At 42.2% G+C, this 17508-nt stretch overlaps 1 protein-coding gene across 2 annotated transcripts in view; it reads left to right on the top strand.

The window, feature by feature from the left end:
* The window catches only part of EFCAB5 (EF-hand calcium binding domain 5), a 35956-nt gene extending 18868 nt beyond the window's left edge, over positions 1 to 17088 (top strand). For both annotated transcript variants that reach the window (XM_075771561.1, XM_075771562.1), the window contains exons 7-21: positions 477 to 576; positions 1291 to 2178; positions 3354 to 3422; positions 3546 to 3638; positions 4081 to 4295; positions 5526 to 5682; positions 8966 to 9255; positions 10121 to 10293; positions 11037 to 11265; positions 11981 to 12133; positions 13364 to 13464; positions 14160 to 14413; positions 14972 to 15201; positions 15399 to 15495; positions 16763 to 17088. In XM_075771561.1, coding sequence (XP_075627676.1) covers positions 477 to 576; positions 1291 to 2178; positions 3354 to 3422; positions 3546 to 3638; positions 4081 to 4295; positions 5526 to 5682; positions 8966 to 9255; positions 10121 to 10293; positions 11037 to 11265; positions 11981 to 12133; positions 13364 to 13464; positions 14160 to 14413; positions 14972 to 15201; positions 15399 to 15495; positions 16763 to 16914 — 3201 coding nt within the window. In that variant the 3' untranslated portion in view covers positions 16915 to 17088. The remainder of the gene's footprint in view (positions 1 to 476; positions 577 to 1290; positions 2179 to 3353; positions 3423 to 3545; positions 3639 to 4080; positions 4296 to 5525; positions 5683 to 8965; positions 9256 to 10120; positions 10294 to 11036; positions 11266 to 11980; positions 12134 to 13363; positions 13465 to 14159; positions 14414 to 14971; positions 15202 to 15398; positions 15496 to 16762) is intronic.
* The last annotated feature ends 420 nt before the right edge of the window (positions 17089 to 17508 follow it).

The following is a 17508-nucleotide window of genomic DNA, read 5'->3' as shown; positions in this document are numbered from 1 at the left end:
CCAGGCAGTTGCTAATACGTAATGCTTCAAAGAAAAAGATGGGGCACAAAACCAAGCAACAATGTGCAGTCACTAACATAATACAGCACAGCCCATAATATGTGAAAATTCTTCCATAGTACTGTCAGGCAATCAATATCTGTCTCGGAAGTGTGAAATGTTGAAGCTTTGATCTTTATATGAAGAACTCCTTTGGCAGAAGTGGTTACGATCATCCAGCTGTAATTTGTTGAGAATATGCAAGAGAATGTGCCTGCAAAGGAATATGTATGAGGAGTTCCAGCTAAGCCCAGAGAAGAAATTTTTGCCCATGTGAAATAAATCCACTTCTTTGAAATTTGTACTGATCTTCTGGTAATGGATATTTTTCAGTCACAGGTCATTCTTAGCTAATGGTGCCTTTGTAATGCTGCAAGTCTTGATGGAAGTCCCAAGGACCACAGGAAAAGTCCAATAATTGTAATCTTTTTGTCTAGATTGGTCTCTTAGATAGACAAAAAATACTTGCCCTGCTGGTACACTTCTATGACAGCAGCCCGGTGATTGCGAAGAGGGGATTCTGTAACCCAAGACAGTGTAAGTACATGGGATGTCTCAATTCTGGTTAAAGCATTAGGAGGTCACATGATAGTTTAGATATAGATTTTATAAGTGTTACCAGACATGAACAGAGCCTGTTGAATGAATGAATGAATGCTGTGACCTATAAACCATATTTTGCAAACATGCTTTGCAAACTGTGATGCAATGTTCAGAAATACTTCAGCATCCAAACCTTTTCCTTCCTCCTTTCCTTCATAATTGCAAAATTATGAAATACTTTTTGGAAGTAGGATTAAAGGTAGACTATTTTTCCTGAAATGATTGTTCTTTCTTACTGGGCAATATTAGAAGTTTATTTCATGTTTATACTAAAATTTCTCCAAGAACTTGGAAGGATGAAGAAAAAACACAGAGTGTCATCTACATGAAAGTAAAATATTTTTAAGATATTGGACATTAATTAATTGCTAAGATCCAATGCAAGGCAAATTACAGCATTCCTTCTTAGTATGGAGAATTGTGAAACATATTTATTTCAAAAGAAACGTGGTGTAATCCACACTGACAAGTGCAGTTCTCTGCAGGCAAAGACATTATTCTGAAATGCATGTTTGCAGAAGGTACTTTCTGGGAGTTTGTATTTGCTAAGGAAAACCTTTTTTCTTTTTTAATCAATTTTCTTACGCAATACTAGAGAACATAAAACCAATGCAAACTATCAATTTACCAATATTTTTTCTATTTTAGGGCCAATAATTGAGCTGCAAGAGATTGAGCTTGCAGATTTATGGGGAGGCCCTGATGACCAGGAAGTTTGTGAGGAACTCAATGAAAAGTTAGTCTTGTCTCAAACAGACATTCCTGAGGGAGAGATTTCAGCATATGAAGCTGTAGGTGATAATAGACAATGCACATATAGAACGAGAACTAGTGTCAGAGAAGGTCTTTTTGAACAAATGGGCATGAGTGAAGCTGAGACTGGAGGAATTTCTGAGCAAGAAAACCAAGCAGCAGAATCAAGTGATGCTGCAGTGAGAAAGGAAGGAGAGGATGCTGCGTCAGCGGTGAAAAGCGCTGGTTTTGAAGCTAGTGATTTGGATGGAGATGCAATACATAGTGAGGAATCCAGTTTCCAGGAAGACATCAAAACTGAGAGGCAAACTGAGTCTGCAAGTGCAGACGGACAGGAGGAAGCTTTCCCAGGATCAGCCTCCATTGGGCACAGTCTCAGTAGAGATGGAGAACCCGGATCTGAAAAGCAGGTGGAGGAAAAGGCCTTTAGCCTGGGTAGAGAGCATGATACAGACACAAACAGGGAAGAAGATTATTGTATCTCAGCCAGAGAACCTGGCTCAGAAGGGCAAGTTAGTCAGGAGAAGGACAATTGGATTGCAGAGACAACCAACACAATTTCAGGACCAACACCTGAAGCTACAACCATGACCTCAGAAGACAAAGCTGTGGCAGACATGGATGTCATTGCTTCAAAACAGGATGCTCCAGTTGCAGAGGTTGTGAAAGAAACTCCTGCAAGAAAAGGGAGTTTTTCTAGGCAGCATGGCAGCCGGTTTGGCCAACAGACAAGCTCAGAGACAAGACTGCAGGATGAGGACCTTCTGCAAGAGCAGGGTGAAGGTAAAGCATTCTGGTTTATTCTGGCAGACTTTAATTTTTTTCAGCATATACATTTGGACTGGTTTAACTGTAGGTGTGTTTTTAATCCATTTCAAAATTATTGAAAGCATTTCTGAATGTGATTTCTGAATACACAAGACAATAAGCTTTGATGTCTTCTCAGCATGGTGTTTTCCACCACTGTGTTCCTCTCACAGGATGGCAGGTAAATCTCTTTGCAAGTGATCTGTATTCAAGGCACTGAGCAGACACTTTAATTCAAGTAGGGACTTTCTGAAGCAGCAGCATTTTTATAATAAGGAGAAACTTTATGTTCTGTTTTACTCTGTAATATTAGTATAGCAAGTCAGGAGCCTGAGCACATTAAATACAGAAATGACTTTTAATAATTTTTAGACTGTGATTGCCCATAGGGCGATATATTATTGGAGCATATACCAGGAACCTTTTATTTTAATCTCTCACTGTGTTTCCAAAGGAATATAATACTTCTTAAATGTATACAATGGTTTTTGTTCTAGGAAGGCTGTGATCAAGCAACTGTGTGTTTCATTGGAAGTACTTTCCTAAACATAGTAGAAGGACCATCTTCCTTGCTAGCGCTCTGTGAATACACTCTGGTGTCTCACAGCATAAAACACTGCAAGAACTGGGTCTACATTGCCAGAGCAGTCTAGTGACAGACTTATTACATAAAGGCTGTAAATGATGGTACAGCCCACTAGTACTTAGAGCTTTCTGCGGTTAATGTCCAGCACACAGCACTAACCAGTCATTCAGCCAGTCTCCGGATGCGCATCCCGCATTGTTTGGGGCACGCAGTGCTTCCGTCTTCAGAGCAAATTCCCACTCTGTTCTCACAGAAACGATGGTGTGATGGTACAGTGCTCCTTGAGAGAAAGGTGGATGGAAACAAGTCTGAATATAATTTTGAACCTATCTTGGAAAAAAGTTATCTTGTTGCTCTTGCTAAAATGGATGGTTGTAGCTGGGCTTAAGAAATGTGACATTCACCAGGTGAGTATCAGGAAGCAGTATTTCCAGACACCAAAAATAAATAGCTACTGATAACAAGGGTAGCTCCAGAAACCCAGAGGTAGATTTTACACATTAATCAGCAGGGTGCTCAGACTAGTAAGCTCTGGTTCACGGAAGATTTCTTTTTAAAATTGCAGGTCCAGCATGCTCAGACAGACAGGCTTCTCCAGCTGAAGCTAGCCAGGAGTTTGAAGTGCCATGGTCAGGTGACTGCTCTTTTCATCTGCTTTAGAAACTATAGCTTGGATATATGTATTTAAAGGCTTTTAGAAAAGTTGTGTCTTTTTTAAAGGTTGTATCATTACAAGGTATATTTTATCTTTCATCAGGTGACTTTCTGACTTGTGACCTAAGTTGCAGGTATAGTGGCTATGGAGCAAGAATTCCAGAGGACTGGCAGTGTGATAACACGAGATTTCCAGGTATTTGGTCACAAAGCTGTGTGTTCACTTGGGCACACAGCAGCTGGCAGTGCCTGCAGACATGCCAGTACTGCTGTGAGCTGAAAGTTTGGGCAAGAATACAAACGCTAATTCCCAAAGCTGACTTCAAGGTAAGAGCAGTGTAGTCTTTGTCTCAGAAGGCTACTTGCCGTGTAACAGTAATTTCAGCTCACCTGTATTCATTGATTTGACCTGGCTGTATGATAGCATCTGTCCCAGACTGGAGCCTAAATCTGAAGAGATACTATTAGAAAAGTATAAGCAGATTAAGGCCCTTAGTGGGCATGGAGTCAGTCTGTATTCAGCCACGCTTTCACTGGACAGGAAGTGCAGGATTCAGGACTGCATTGATATCTGCCACGTGGCCGGCTTTAGGGCAGCATTTGGCTTCCTGCGACACACTGTGCTTTCTGTCTTTCAGACTTACATCCCATCATGGCAGAGATTCAGAACCGTTGGACTTCTGATAGTAGGAGCGCCTTTGATGAAAGCTGCCTCAACCTGCCACAGTTTGTACAGCTCTTGGAGACATTTGTTGGTAAAGACATTTCTCTGCCTACTGTGAAGAGGCTTATTGCATTTATCAAAGAAGAATACAAACAGACAGAAGAGGAAAAAATGAAACAACTAGAAAAAGTAAATATTGATAAGTTTTGCTGATCCCATGTCCAAACAAAAAACAAGCAAATGCCTACAGACCCGGACAAAGTCAACTTGTAAGCTCATGCTGGCAGAGCTATTCACTTGCAGCTTTGTGTTCTCTGTATCTTCAAGAGACCTTTTACCCCTTTGTTTTCATCCAGATCCTCCCTCCCTAGCCCTTAGCTCTAGAAGTGATGACAGACTCATCCTGTTAGAGGTTGTCTGTCTGTTCTAGAGCTGGACACACTGAGACAGCAGGTTGATAGTTAATTGTGAAAGAGCTCAAAACATTCCATTCTGCTTATTCACCTTTATAATAGCCAAGAACCTGATCTCTGACCTACTGCACTGGCATGTACCTATGAGGTTGTGGATGTTTTGGGGAGGATTTTAAAACAAGCGTGTTTGGTTTTACTGTGTGCACAGCTGTATGTGAATGTGTACATGCTTCTTTGTGTTTAAGTTACAAGGTGCCCTTGCCATGTGTTGAAAAAAATATATTCCCCTTCAGCAATATCCTCATGCACAGCATCAGGGTGCCCCATATCACTTCAGAGAACAGATATATTTTGTGGTGGGTCTGTCCACAGTAGCGTCTCTAGCTGCATTTTCCTCAGACCTCTTTCTAGTTTCCCTCTGTGCTGCTGACCTAATTTGGATGAGATATTGGATCTGACGGCTCTACTGTCCTCACGCTGAACACAACACACACTGCCAGTACTTTGGCCTTTGAGAGAATTCCACTCCAGCCATTTATCACTGTGTGCTGTGCAAAGACGGGGTTTAAAGGACAAATTGTACATGCATTTGCTTGGAGCCCACGCACTTCAGGGCAGCACCAGCAAAACAACAATGTATGGAAATACAAACTGTCACATCTTTGGGTGTTACTAACAAGGCTGTGCTTAGTTCTTGCTGGGAAGACATTTGTATACTGGGAAACTCGCACTTACCTGAGTTGATCTCACCTTAGACCCAGCACGGGCTTTGTTTGTTCACTCAGAAATAACCCTCTGCAGTGCTGATTCTGCCTGGTAAAACTGAACGGTTGGCTGTGTTTAGTGTTTCCAAATATCTCCCAGTTTAACGATTTATCTCCAGGTCTGAGCTGTGTATTTACAGACTCGGCCTGACCCATAGGAAATACTGTATTTTCCGTATTTGTGTAGACACAGAGTGTCAGTGTCCAGGAATTATCAAAGACGGGCTGTTTCTCTGCTGTAGGTTCACCGCATCTCTCGCTTGGCCCAACGGAAACTGCTTCTGGAGGCACTTTTCAAAAAGTGGGACAAGAATGCGTCTGGGTTTCTGGATCTGGAAGAGGTGGATGCTGTTCTAAGCACATTCAAAGAAGGGATGGAAAAAGAGGCCTTGAGGAAGGGTAAGGAGACAGCTCTGCTCTGAGAAAACAATGTCAACACAGTAGGCTTTAAACCATTCAACGACAGTGCTAATGAAGTTGTTGGCACGCTCAAGTCATTTTTTGTTTTTGCAAGCAGTCATAAGCATAAAAGGTATGGTGTCTAAAAAGAAAAGGAACAGTTATCCAGACCTATCTGTTAATCATAGCTCCATCCCCTCCTCCTGTGCAAGACTCCTCTGTGACAAATTCCCGGTCACAGAGGTAGCCCAATGCTTTCATGACATTGTGATGTGTTGACAAATTATTTCAGCTGTAACATGCAATATATAGTTGTGATATGGTCATGAAAAACACAGGTAAAGCCTGAGGATACGTTTTGCACTTTTAGTCTAGCCTGTCTGTGTTATCCTGGTATTTTTAATAGATACATTTTACTGTGCTATCTGCAGGAATGTATCTCACAGGAGAGAACAGCAGCTTGCCTTATGGGTCTCAAATAGCCTGTAGTAATCCACACAGTTGCACAGCTCTCAGATAGCAAATTCGAATCTCTGTTGGTTCATTTCTCCGAATAAACTTAGTAAATTTGGTCCTAGACAGAGCAGACCTGGGTCAGAGAGAAGTGCTGCAGGTTCACCTGGACCTGTCTGGCAGCCTCATACATATTAACGTGGGCATTAGGTGCTCTGAAATACTGTATTAGCAATTAAGAACATGTCTGCATGTGCGCTTGGGTGGAGAGGACTGGTTTATTCATCTCCACGCATATCTTCTTCTTGCTTGTTCGCCACAAAATGGCTCGTTTTGGCAACTACCAAAATCTCGTTATTCTTGAGCTCACTTGAGGCAGCTGGTGGGGTGGGGAGGCCACCGGCATGCTGCAGTTGTCTCCATGGAAGAAACCGGCAGTTTACAGCTCTCTCATATTCAGAGCATGCCAGAGCACACTACAGAAATATGGAAGGACATAGTGCCTTCCATGAAGGGCTCATAAACTGAAGGACAAATAAACAGAAAGATAGCATAGCTAAATCGATACCACCTACAAGCAACATAAAACTATTTTTAGCAGCTTCAACTAGACATTGTGGATCAAGCAGGTTTGGGGTAAGGGTTCACAGACATTGCATTCCTGCATGAAAACATGGAGTGAAAATGGGGAGAATTACTTGATTTTCCTTGTAAATGAAAGGCATAATGTTACAGATGTAATGGGGAAAATAATTCATCATGCTGTGGCTCAGTAATGAAGGCATTGATCATGCCGTGTTCAACTTCATGTGTATTTCTTTCTGCTCTTTCTTCAAAGAGAGGAAAAAGCAGAGGTGAAAATCCAAACATTTTTATACCATCACAAATTTCTCCATCCTACTTCTGTCAGAAAATCAGAATTAAATTAAAAAATACTGGATGTTCTTTAGATGATAGGCAGGATAAGACAGCATTAACAGTTGGGTCCACCATGACTGGGACCAGTTAGTATTTGCCACTTCTATAGCTAAAATCAGTGATAAAATGCCCCCTGAGTTCTGTGGGGGAAGGAGGAAGCTCTCAGCTCCCATAAACATCCGTGTCTTGGGTGCACTGGGAGGCAATCAGGGCAGCTCCCTGCCTGTTCCAGTGCATCATTAATCAAAACATTTTCTATTACACTGTTCCTTATAGCCCACTGTATGTATTGATCACAAAATACTCCATGCTTAACAGCAAAGTCACACTTCTATCTATATATCTTTGCTTGCTTAGTTTCCTAGTAGGAAGCGGCTTGACGTATAGCTCTCCTTTCCTTTACTTCTTCGGGTCCAACAAGCTTTGAAATCAGGATGCAGGAAAAAAATGATGAAAGTGTGAATCATGGCAGAGCTCAGGAGAGGCAGTGCCAGGAGCATGATCAGGCAAGCCCGGCTCGGGCAGAGCATCCGGTGAATCCCGGGTTTCCAAAGCCAAGCAGCTGCCTGCAACTTCGAAAGCCTGTGCAAGAGCACCCCCGTGAGCCCAGAGCTGCGGTGTGGGGAGCAGCGGGTCTGCAAGAACTGGGACGGGGGTGCAACCACTCTGATAGACTGGCTGCTGAATAGAAACCCATGGGGTGAATTTACATTTTTGTGCTCAGTCGGGATTACGAGTCTAAGATGAGTCCCAGTGGTCTTCAGGACCTCTGGGCAAATTGGAAGTTTGTGAACTAGAGTGAGTAGATGTAGGAAAGCGATTCTTGAGAATCACAATTTGACCCCTGGGGCATTCCTCCTTCCTGCAAGCACAAGGAAACTCTGCCAGACCTTTCTACTGCAGTTTATTTGCCTGTATTTGGGCCAGCTCAGCTGCAATCTCTGGGACATGAAAAAGGGGACTCAGGCACAGCTCCACTCCTCGGCCTTGTGGAAGATGGGAAAGAGCAGCCTCCGTGCAGTCATCTTTACTCTTTCTCTCCCCTGGGAGCTAACAGGCAGCAATTCATTGTTTTGGATGCTTTTCATACTAATTTATTCTTCTAAATCTTCTATTTCTTATAAAAGCTCTCTTGCTCCTTTTGCTCTACATCTCTCGGTGCAGTACAGGTGATTGCAGAGCACTGTTGTCCTGTCCTCTGTATGACTTCAACAGAGCTTTCATCTTCTTTGCTCTTCGTTTACGAAATTTAGCACAATACAAATGTTATTTCGATAATTCATCAAAGGCACCTAAATAAGGGTAATTAAGAATGGTAGTTACTTTGGAAGGCTTCAAAAGAAAACGATAATGTCTGCAAGTATGTTATATAATGGGAAATCCAGGAATATGAGTGATCTGTGAAATCATCTGTAGACTCTGGCCTTCACTCTTTTGACGGGTTTGATGAGTAGTTCTTCTGCAGGATTTCAACTACTATTACTGTATGCAGAATGCCTACCTGCAGCCCAGTCCCACCAGCCCCTCAAGTGCCCGCAAAATTCGGTTCTGATGTGAAGATACCTCTGATTTTTGATAACTCCAAGCAGCTTTCCTATCTTCCATTGACTTTTATTGTTTATGTACGTTGCAGAGGTACAAAAGGGGCACAGGAGCAATGCCTGGCATGTTTCTTTCTCAGTAGGTAAGAAAGTAAGCATCTACAGGAAAAGGTGCATCCAGTCTTGAGGCTGGAGATTACCTGTCAGGGTGACAGCTTACATTTAGGAGATAGCTGGAAGAAACCCAGAATGATGGATTGGAGCACTCCACCCAAAGCCAGTTTAGGGCTTGATTCATATTTTGCACAAGAAAAGCAGAATATTTTATTCAAACAGACTGTCCCTGTCTTATTTCCTGTTTCTTCTACTAGCAAAGAAACACTTTTGCTCCTGTTACCCACAGCTCAGCAGAGTGGGGAAACTATCTCCAAAGGCATTCCAGACTTTCCTTGAGTTAGTTGCTTCTGAGTTCAGTGGCGATGAGGATGAAGCTATTGATAACTTGGTGGAATTTCTGACCAGAAGTGTGGAACGAAGTCACATGGAGTGCCTGCAAAACTTCACGAGGAGGAAATGGCTGCACAATATCCAGCAAGCAGCTCAGACCAGTGGAGCAAGCATGGAACCAGTTTACAAAGCAGTGTTTAAGGCCCTCTCCCAGGTACACATCCCAGGGAGCACAAGAACTGTTTGTGTTGGGATTGTGACACTGACTTCAAAACCTGATGCCTTTGAGTTGAACTCACAGGTAGCATGGGAAGCTGATCTGAGCCTGGTTTCCTTGTGCTTTTCTGTGCTTAGCTGATGTTCAGCAGAGCCGATGGTTATGCACAGGTCAGATCTGCAATACAAGGATTCTCGTCCATGCTCTGCCAATACAGAATGCATTTCACAGATATTTATGGCTCCCTTTTTGAAGGGCTGACTCAGATCCAATCTGGAAATCCATAGTTCTAGTTCTGGAGCTGCTGAAATGAAACACAGCAGACTCAGTTCGGGACAAAAGTGGTTAATTTGTAGTGGAGCTAGTTTCACTTTTAACTTGCAGCTGCAACTTTAGATGTTTGTCCTCACCATTAAAGCCCCTTCAAAGCAAAACTTCTCTCATGGTAGCTGAAGTGTTCTTACAATATTGTCTAGATTTGTAATAGCAACTTTGGTACTTGTTTGCCTGACTGTTCCAAAGGAATCTCCTATTGGAGAAGAAATCCATGGGAGTTTTGCTTAGGCACAAGTTATATTTAGGGATGATTTTTATATGAACTGCTCCCCTTTGGCAGCAGAAAAAAAGAAAACCATTTTCCTTGCCAATCAAAATACCAAGTGTTTTTGCTTGTAACAGAGCGTATCGGTCAGACAGGATCACAGCATAGACACATACGTGTCATGCAGTTGGTGCACGACATACAAAATCAGTGACCCAGAACAGCATCTCAGCAAAAATGAGACAAGTGCTAAGTACATGAAATAAATGTAATGGCCAATGGCTAATGTACATAATGTAACGGGAAACATTTGGTTGCTAGGATGCAGAAGCCCATGGGCATAACAAGAAGATCAGTGCATATATTGCCCTTTTGGAAGAGAACCAGCTCTCACCAGAGCGGGGACAGATTCTCCTACACTATGTGGCATGTACCGCAGACGATGCTCCGTATGTTCTAAACCAGATACTTTACAGAGACATGAAAGGAGTAAGGTAAGAAAAGCTGCAAATAACTGTTCTTTTTTCTCAAAAATATTTGGAATGTCGAGGGACCAGGCAGTGTTTGGGGTGCACTGGAAACAGAGGTTGACAGAGTACTCCGGAGAGGAAATGCCTTCAGGGACCGTTGTGGAATGATTCATTATTGTATACATGCCCTTATACTTTGCATGGTCTACTTAGAACTGCTCTGTTTGGGATTTCACTCCTTTCCTTGGGGAGATTAGCTCACAGTCTAATAAATCTCATCCTTCAGCAAAAGTCTGTTACATTGGGCCTACATTTTCTTCTTTAAAAATTAATTCGCTTACGCCAGTTTACATCCACAGGATATTTTTGAGAACAATGCCTTTCCTTCCCTAGTGTTTACACTATAAACAGCTTTCATGCCTCTTTACTTCTTGTTTCCAAAACCTAGACATATTTGTCTCTTTCTTTAAATATTGCTGCTTCCAACCTATTAAATGTAACTGCTGCTTGCTTCTGTATTCCTTTTCACTATGTTCATTAGCTGATGTTTTTAAAATGTCCTAAGGATGAAAAGTGCCTTATTTATTACCACTGTCTTTGGGATGCAGGTGGTAAATGTGGTATTTCTGGGTGTGGTCAGAGCAAGGAGGTAACACCTTCCTTCTCTGATGCCAAAAAGATGGGAGAGATCAAAGCTGCAGTATTTATTGCTTTGCTAAAGGTTTTCTGCTACTCTGAACAAACCTCCTCCTAAGTTTATTGTTCAGCTTTGCAGCTGTTGAAGAGGGAAAGCCAATCCATGTTCCAAGAGTTCAGCTCCACGGAAATATCCACTTCTGGAACTATGACCGTCCAGTGGAGGAGAGAAAAGGTTCGCTCCTCGTACTGCCATTGCACGATGCTCGCTGGAGAGTCTTTGGCATTCTAGGACTTGACAATCTTCGGGACCAGTGTGGGAAAACCATCTTTTTGACCCATGAGATCAGTTTCTATCAGGTGGGCACAATCAGAAAGCAGTTGGTTAGACCACGCTTCAAAAAGCTGTGTAGCTTCTGAGTAAACGCAAGATGTATGACTAAGAAAATAACTGTGGGCCCCTTTTTATTGTATATGGTGAAAGTGGTGTGAGCAGAACACCTTATCAATATCTTACTGATTAGCATCTTATCTGTAATTAATTATCAGGTATCATTTCATCAATAATTTATTTAAGCTTCTCCTGGCTAGTAAATTAATTGCACTTTTGTGCAAAGCCCAAAGATAGTAGTTTTTATTTCCTGAAGCACGGGACCTCATATTTGTCTATTTTTGTTTCCATAAAGTGGCATGAAACCTTACTTTTTACATGGTGGAATAATTATAAGCCACAGCAGTTCGGGTTCGTATGGGATGCTCTTTAGTCAGCCCCGCTGTGGATGCATCATCTGGGCAGCAGGGAGCGCAGCAAGCCAACGTTACCAGGCAGTTTGGCTACCTCCACCAAAAACCAACTTTGGCTAGTCCAGGACTTGGCTGTGACCCGGGTACTCTGGAGCTTTAGAGCATTATTTGATAAGGGACATTTCACAGTTACTTTTCAGCTTTCCAAGTTCTGATTAAAGTAACTTGTTACAACCATTTTGCTTCATTTTGCTGCACGAATGTTTCCCCAGCTTTTTTCCCCAAATCATATGGAACTGTGTGGCTCATTTGGAAGATTCTGTTTTCACAGGGAGTTTCTCAGGCATTCAGCAAAGCCTACCACCATATCTGCACACTGGAAAACATTCTACAAATGACTGTTACTGCTCTGGAGTGGTTATATCCCAGGGCACCCAGCATCCACGCTGTTATTACGTACCTGGTGGAGCCTGGCAAAGACAAGGTACACAGATCACTCCACTGAAAAGGCCTGTAAGTGTCAGGGGCTGACAAGGCTACTTCAGCAAGGAGCTGCCATTTCTAGCTGCCTGCGATTTCCCAGTGGTTTTATCATAAAAACTGAAGCCTGCCTGAGATTCTTGTGCCTGCCTGAGCAATAAAAGGGCTACAAAGGTAGAGAGGGAAGTTTCCCTCTGTAAAGGAGGGCATTCTTCATTCTTTTTCATCCTCCCATGTAAAACAATTCAACAGCATTTCTAATATAGCCCCTTCTGCATGGGAAAAGGGAATATTCTACTTCAGTTCTCACAGCTGCATAGCAACCAATAGAGCAAAACCCCACACCCACCCATCCATCCATCCATCCATCCATCCATCCATCCATCCCACTGGTTAGCCAACACTGCAAATCCCCACTAAAACTCTGCTGTTTGGGATCTGCACAGAGGGAGCTCGGAGATTCTGTGCATGTCAAAATTATGGTATTTTATAGGAAAAAAGACTGTCCTAGCTAATGTATTAGCTCTTCATTCTGAACTGATGTCAGCAGCCAAGATGTAAACACAACTCAGGAAGGGGCTGCTCCCCATTAGCTAGGTTGTAAAGGCAGCCCCCCGCCCCCCCCCCCGCAGATGATATTCCAGTTGCTGAGCAGGCACTCAGCCCCTGGGAAGCTTGTTACTTCACATACAAGTGAGTTAAGAAGACAAAAAGTGTATGCAATATTTAGGACTGATTCTGTGTCATCACAAAGTCTGGATGACATCTGCTGTAGCCACAATTCAGCTGCTTCCTCTGATAAGCACGGTTTATGTTGGCAGCTTTCTGTTGTCATTCCAGGCTCTGCACTGTTCCCTTGTTAGCTGCCCGATAGCCATTTGCTCCCCTCTGTGCTTTTCACATGTCAAAGCACACTGACACAAACATGACATGAGAAAGAGGATGGGAAAAAGGGAAACCTCTTTTTGGCCTGTGGGTGTTCCTCGGTGTGGAGCCTGGGGATGGATTAAATAGTCTGGCTGAGGGAGGTCCAGGGCACATTCTTCATGAATCTTGAGCAATATACTCTGGGAATAAAACCAAGCATTGTTGGGAGATGTCTTTAAACCATCCCATTGCACTTGAACGTACACAGGAGTTTCCTTCAAGAAATAAACTATTTCCTCCCTCTCCAAGCTTCAAAATGGCTGTTCCATTCTTGGATGCAGCTAAACCGCCCTTTTCTCTCTGGCAGACGTGTGACTACGCTCTGCGCAAGGTGATTACTACAGATAATACAGGACAAAAAGAAATTCATAGCTCTCCTGTTCTCCTCAGAAAAGAAAACCTCTTAAGGTAGGCTCCAGCACCTGCAAGTGTCTGCCTGTAGCTCTCCCACTATCAAGGCTTCTGGTGCACATGCACACAATAGTGAATTATGAAGGGGAAAAGAGTATTTTCTCCTTGAGTTTAGGCCTGCAAAAACTTCACTTCCAGCTTAATGCTTACCAGCTGAGCTGCCAAGCAAGCTCTACATCTGCTCTGAAAGGTTTGCAGGATTAGAGCCTACACCGAAGCATTTTGCTCTTTAGAATAATCTGTCCTTTTTCCTAGCCATATTAGTCTCCTTTCCTTCAACTGTTTCCTTCCACTGCCAAGATCCTCACAGACTTGTCTGTTAAGCCTATCATCCTTGTTGTCAAAGTTGGATGAACAGCCATTTGCTGTTCCAGCAGATGTTCTTACTTTTTATAAAACTCTATAGTAAACAAATGTCAACGAGGTTATAAACAGGAAACCGTTTTTAAAGCAAAGTCGGTTAAATTCTTATGATTTTCAGCAATTGCCTTGGCTAAGCAATATTGTCCTCCACAATGCTATTTTCTCCCTTTTGTATATGGCTTGAATGATACTTGAAGCCGCGCATATTTCAATTAAAGGAAATACACAATGAGATGAATGGCATCTTACTAAAATATGCTAAAGAAATTACCAAAAGAAACCAGAATGGTAAAGTCTAGTGCATTTTCCTCTCTTTACTCTCATTTCAGAAATTACCTATTTAACTGCGTAGACAGTTCAGAGGTCATTCGCACTTCTGTCTGTGGAGAATACCACATTGCAGTACCTCTCCGTGACCTGTCAGGAAAAGCTCTTGGGATATTTGATATCAGCATTGGACACCACCAGAAATTATCACCTCATGAACACAAAGACCTGCAGAAAATGCTAAAGATGGCCCAAGCTGCCTGCTGCGAGATACTGAAGATATCTTCAGAGGACAGACAACCAACCTATATACTGGGTATTGTGCATACAGAGCCAACATAGATTTTTTTAGGGGTGCAATTAGGAATGTCAGTAAAACCACATCTAAAGTATCATTCCGACAAATACAGAAAGACAAATACAAACCTTTGGTACACATAAAATACTCCTGAGCAAACGTAAGTTAAACAGAATGTTTAGATTTTTGGTTCTAGTTCACAGAATGTTTTGTGCTCAAGTCTCACTAAAATCAAAGGTGTGAAGCAAGGTGCTTTGTTGTTTCAGGGATCTAGCATGTCCTCCTCAGAACCGCCCCAGCTCAGATCAAAACAATTTGAATGTCACAGTTCCAGAATTATCGGCATGCTTGAACTCTTCATGGACCTTTGCTTGCCCAGGAGGCAAGTTTTGTCTCCTTCTCAAGCACACACCCATTTTTAATACTTTCATAGGATACTTGGGCTGTATACAAATCAATCAGTCAAGGAGACAAAGAGTTCATCATAAAGAGGGCAGAGCCTTTCAGTCAATAACAGAAGTCTTGAGTGGCAAATGTTTCTGAGCAACTTCTTGAAAGGTTTGCTTTTGATTCCAGAGGCAGAACACTTGCCAAATTTGAGGCACGCAGGGATTCTGTTCTACCGGTTCATGCTGCAGGACCTGCGCGAGTGTGTCCAGAAACTTGATGCTGAGAGCTTTGCTGAACTGAAGAGCTACGTAGAACCACCAGCTCTGGTGCATAACATAGTTAAGGCTGTGCTGTTGCTTTTCCATCCAAACTGGAAGGGCTCAGAGAAGATTGAGAACTGGAGTCAGTGTATACTGGTGAGGCTTCCAAATGTTGAGATTTTTTTTTTTTCTGTTTTGCTTCCCCCAAGAAGACATAGTGGAATTTGCCAAGGGTGATTTGGCAGTGAAATAATTTATTACTTAGAGATTTCCTATATGCTTGGCTTAGCATTCTGTAACCCTCTCTCAAGTTCTTCACTGCCACCTGACTCTCTTTGTTCTCTGCATTGCAGAAACTTGATGACAATTTGATTCAGGAGATTTACTGCTTTGATCCAACTGCTGCATCTGTGCAAGTTCAAGCAGAGCTGCTGCTGGACTGCATCACTGGTAAATATCATAAACTAATTGTGAGATTACCAGACGCGGCTCAGCAATGAAACAGTGTCACCGGCAACCTTCGGCTGAGTGTTTTTAAGGTCTTTACTTCAGAAATTAACTTTGATTTCACAATAGATTAAACAACAGATAAGGGGTCCTAAATATCTGTAGCCTTTTTTGGTCAGTAAAGTCAATCTGTTACATTTAGAATCAAAATGCAGTGCCTTAAGGAAAGGGGAGTGGAGCACCTTTGAAACCTATCAGAACAAACACAAAATCTCATTGTAAACCCCTAGATAAACATATTAAGAATAATGGTTCTGGCATGTAATATGTAAAGACATATTAAGAATGATGGTTCTTTTGGCAAGTAAACCTACCTCAGACCACCCTGCCCTGCCCGAGGGACTGACCCAGCTCCAAACGGCAACACGGCTGCGGGAGGACAGTGTGAGCCCTCCTCTTTGTAAACACCATCTGCCACGTACTTAATACACTCACTGCCCGTATACGGGAGCTGGGTTTCAGGCTGTCTTTCTCTCCTTTAATGAACGTGGGCTCTTTTGGTGCCAGAGCAGTCAAGAGGTTATTATTATTTGTAATATCTCTGCTAGAGAAATGACTGTTGTTCTTGTCGAGATCTCTCCCCTGATGATCTAATGCCAGATTGAGAGGCCTGTTAAAAATCAAAAGTGGACAAGACTTGTTAATTTAGCTGGGGATATTTATCAACGGTACCCTGCCTACTGATAAACAGTGAACACTTAACGCACTCATAGTTCCTTTTCATGTGTTCTCCTCATATATATTAAACTAATTCACTGGAAAGAATGAAGCAGGTCTAGAGCATCCAGTCTTCCTCCAGTTAGGGACGTAGAGGTAACTAAAATAATGCAGCTTTGGCAAACTGCTGGTATGCTACAAAAGGTTAACTTCCCAGGATGGAACTTACTCTGAGAGAGCAGCAACAGATCCGTGGTGTGAATACAGGTATAAATCACAGTTATAGGAATTCCTTGAAAATGAACATGGGTGTTTACACAAGGTGCGTGTTGGATAACGCCCATATATTCCACATACCGTGTGCTGCAATACAGAACAGACCACGAAACAACCTACGCTCTACTGACACAGCAACCCTTAACGGTACGTTTCTGTGGTTAGCATTTGGTAAAAGAGATTTGAAGGACAATTTACTCTTAAATCAAATCTAAACTTGGGGAAAAAAAATAAAATTAAAAACCACCAAGAGAGTTTCCTCTCTTCTTTGTTTCAGAGGTACCTGGAGCGGCGGTGCGGCGGCACGGCTCAGTTCCAGCCGAGTACCTGTACGGCTGGGTACACACCTGCCTCGCGCTAGCAGAGATCACAAGAAGCCTGCGCAGTAAAAAAGCTCCATTTTTAGCCCCCTCGGGCATCCAGTTCTAGTGTGCCTCCAATTGCGTCTCTAATTCCTCATCCAACCCTAGTGATTCTGGTATTTGACATCTTTTATTAAATTCGCTGTTGCTTTTTTGTTTGTTTTTATGCATTGCTGCTACGTATTTGTTGTTAAGATGGTAGAAGTCTGTTAGGGAGTATTAAGAAAAAGCAATAAAAACATTAAAGGAAACAATTTTGCTAGTATAAATATATCTACTAAACTTCAAAAGCTTGAAGTTTTTTTTTAAAGTTAATTCTGATGAGAAAAAGAGAGGCAGGGAAGAGTTTATGACTACCAAGCTACAATGCTCATGATACAGCAAAAATTCTCAAGATTCTCAGTCTGCTTAAATTACTTTATAGGAGTAATTTGAACTAAAGGTTGTTAATCAGCATTTTGTCAAGTTCTTCTAAATGTGCTGCGGAAAAGCCTTACGCTTTTAATATAGCAAAAAAAAAGCTTTCTTATTGGGATGAAGCTTGAGATTACAGCGAACTGCACTGTCTGCAGCAAGATTTCATCTTTCCAATAACGTTTCTTTTGGCAGAATCACTTTTTTAATAACACTTTGGGAAATTAAACTCCCCTTTCTTTGGTCG

Source organism: Balearica regulorum, chromosome 19 (genome assembly GCF_011004875.1).
Source record: "Balearica regulorum gibbericeps isolate bBalReg1 chromosome 19, bBalReg1.pri, whole genome shotgun sequence".
NCBI classification, from domain to species: Eukaryota; Metazoa; Chordata; class Aves; order Gruiformes; family Gruidae; genus Balearica; species Balearica regulorum.
Note: the sequence above shows the minus strand (reverse complement) of the source record. Positions and strands in the feature narration are given on the sequence as shown.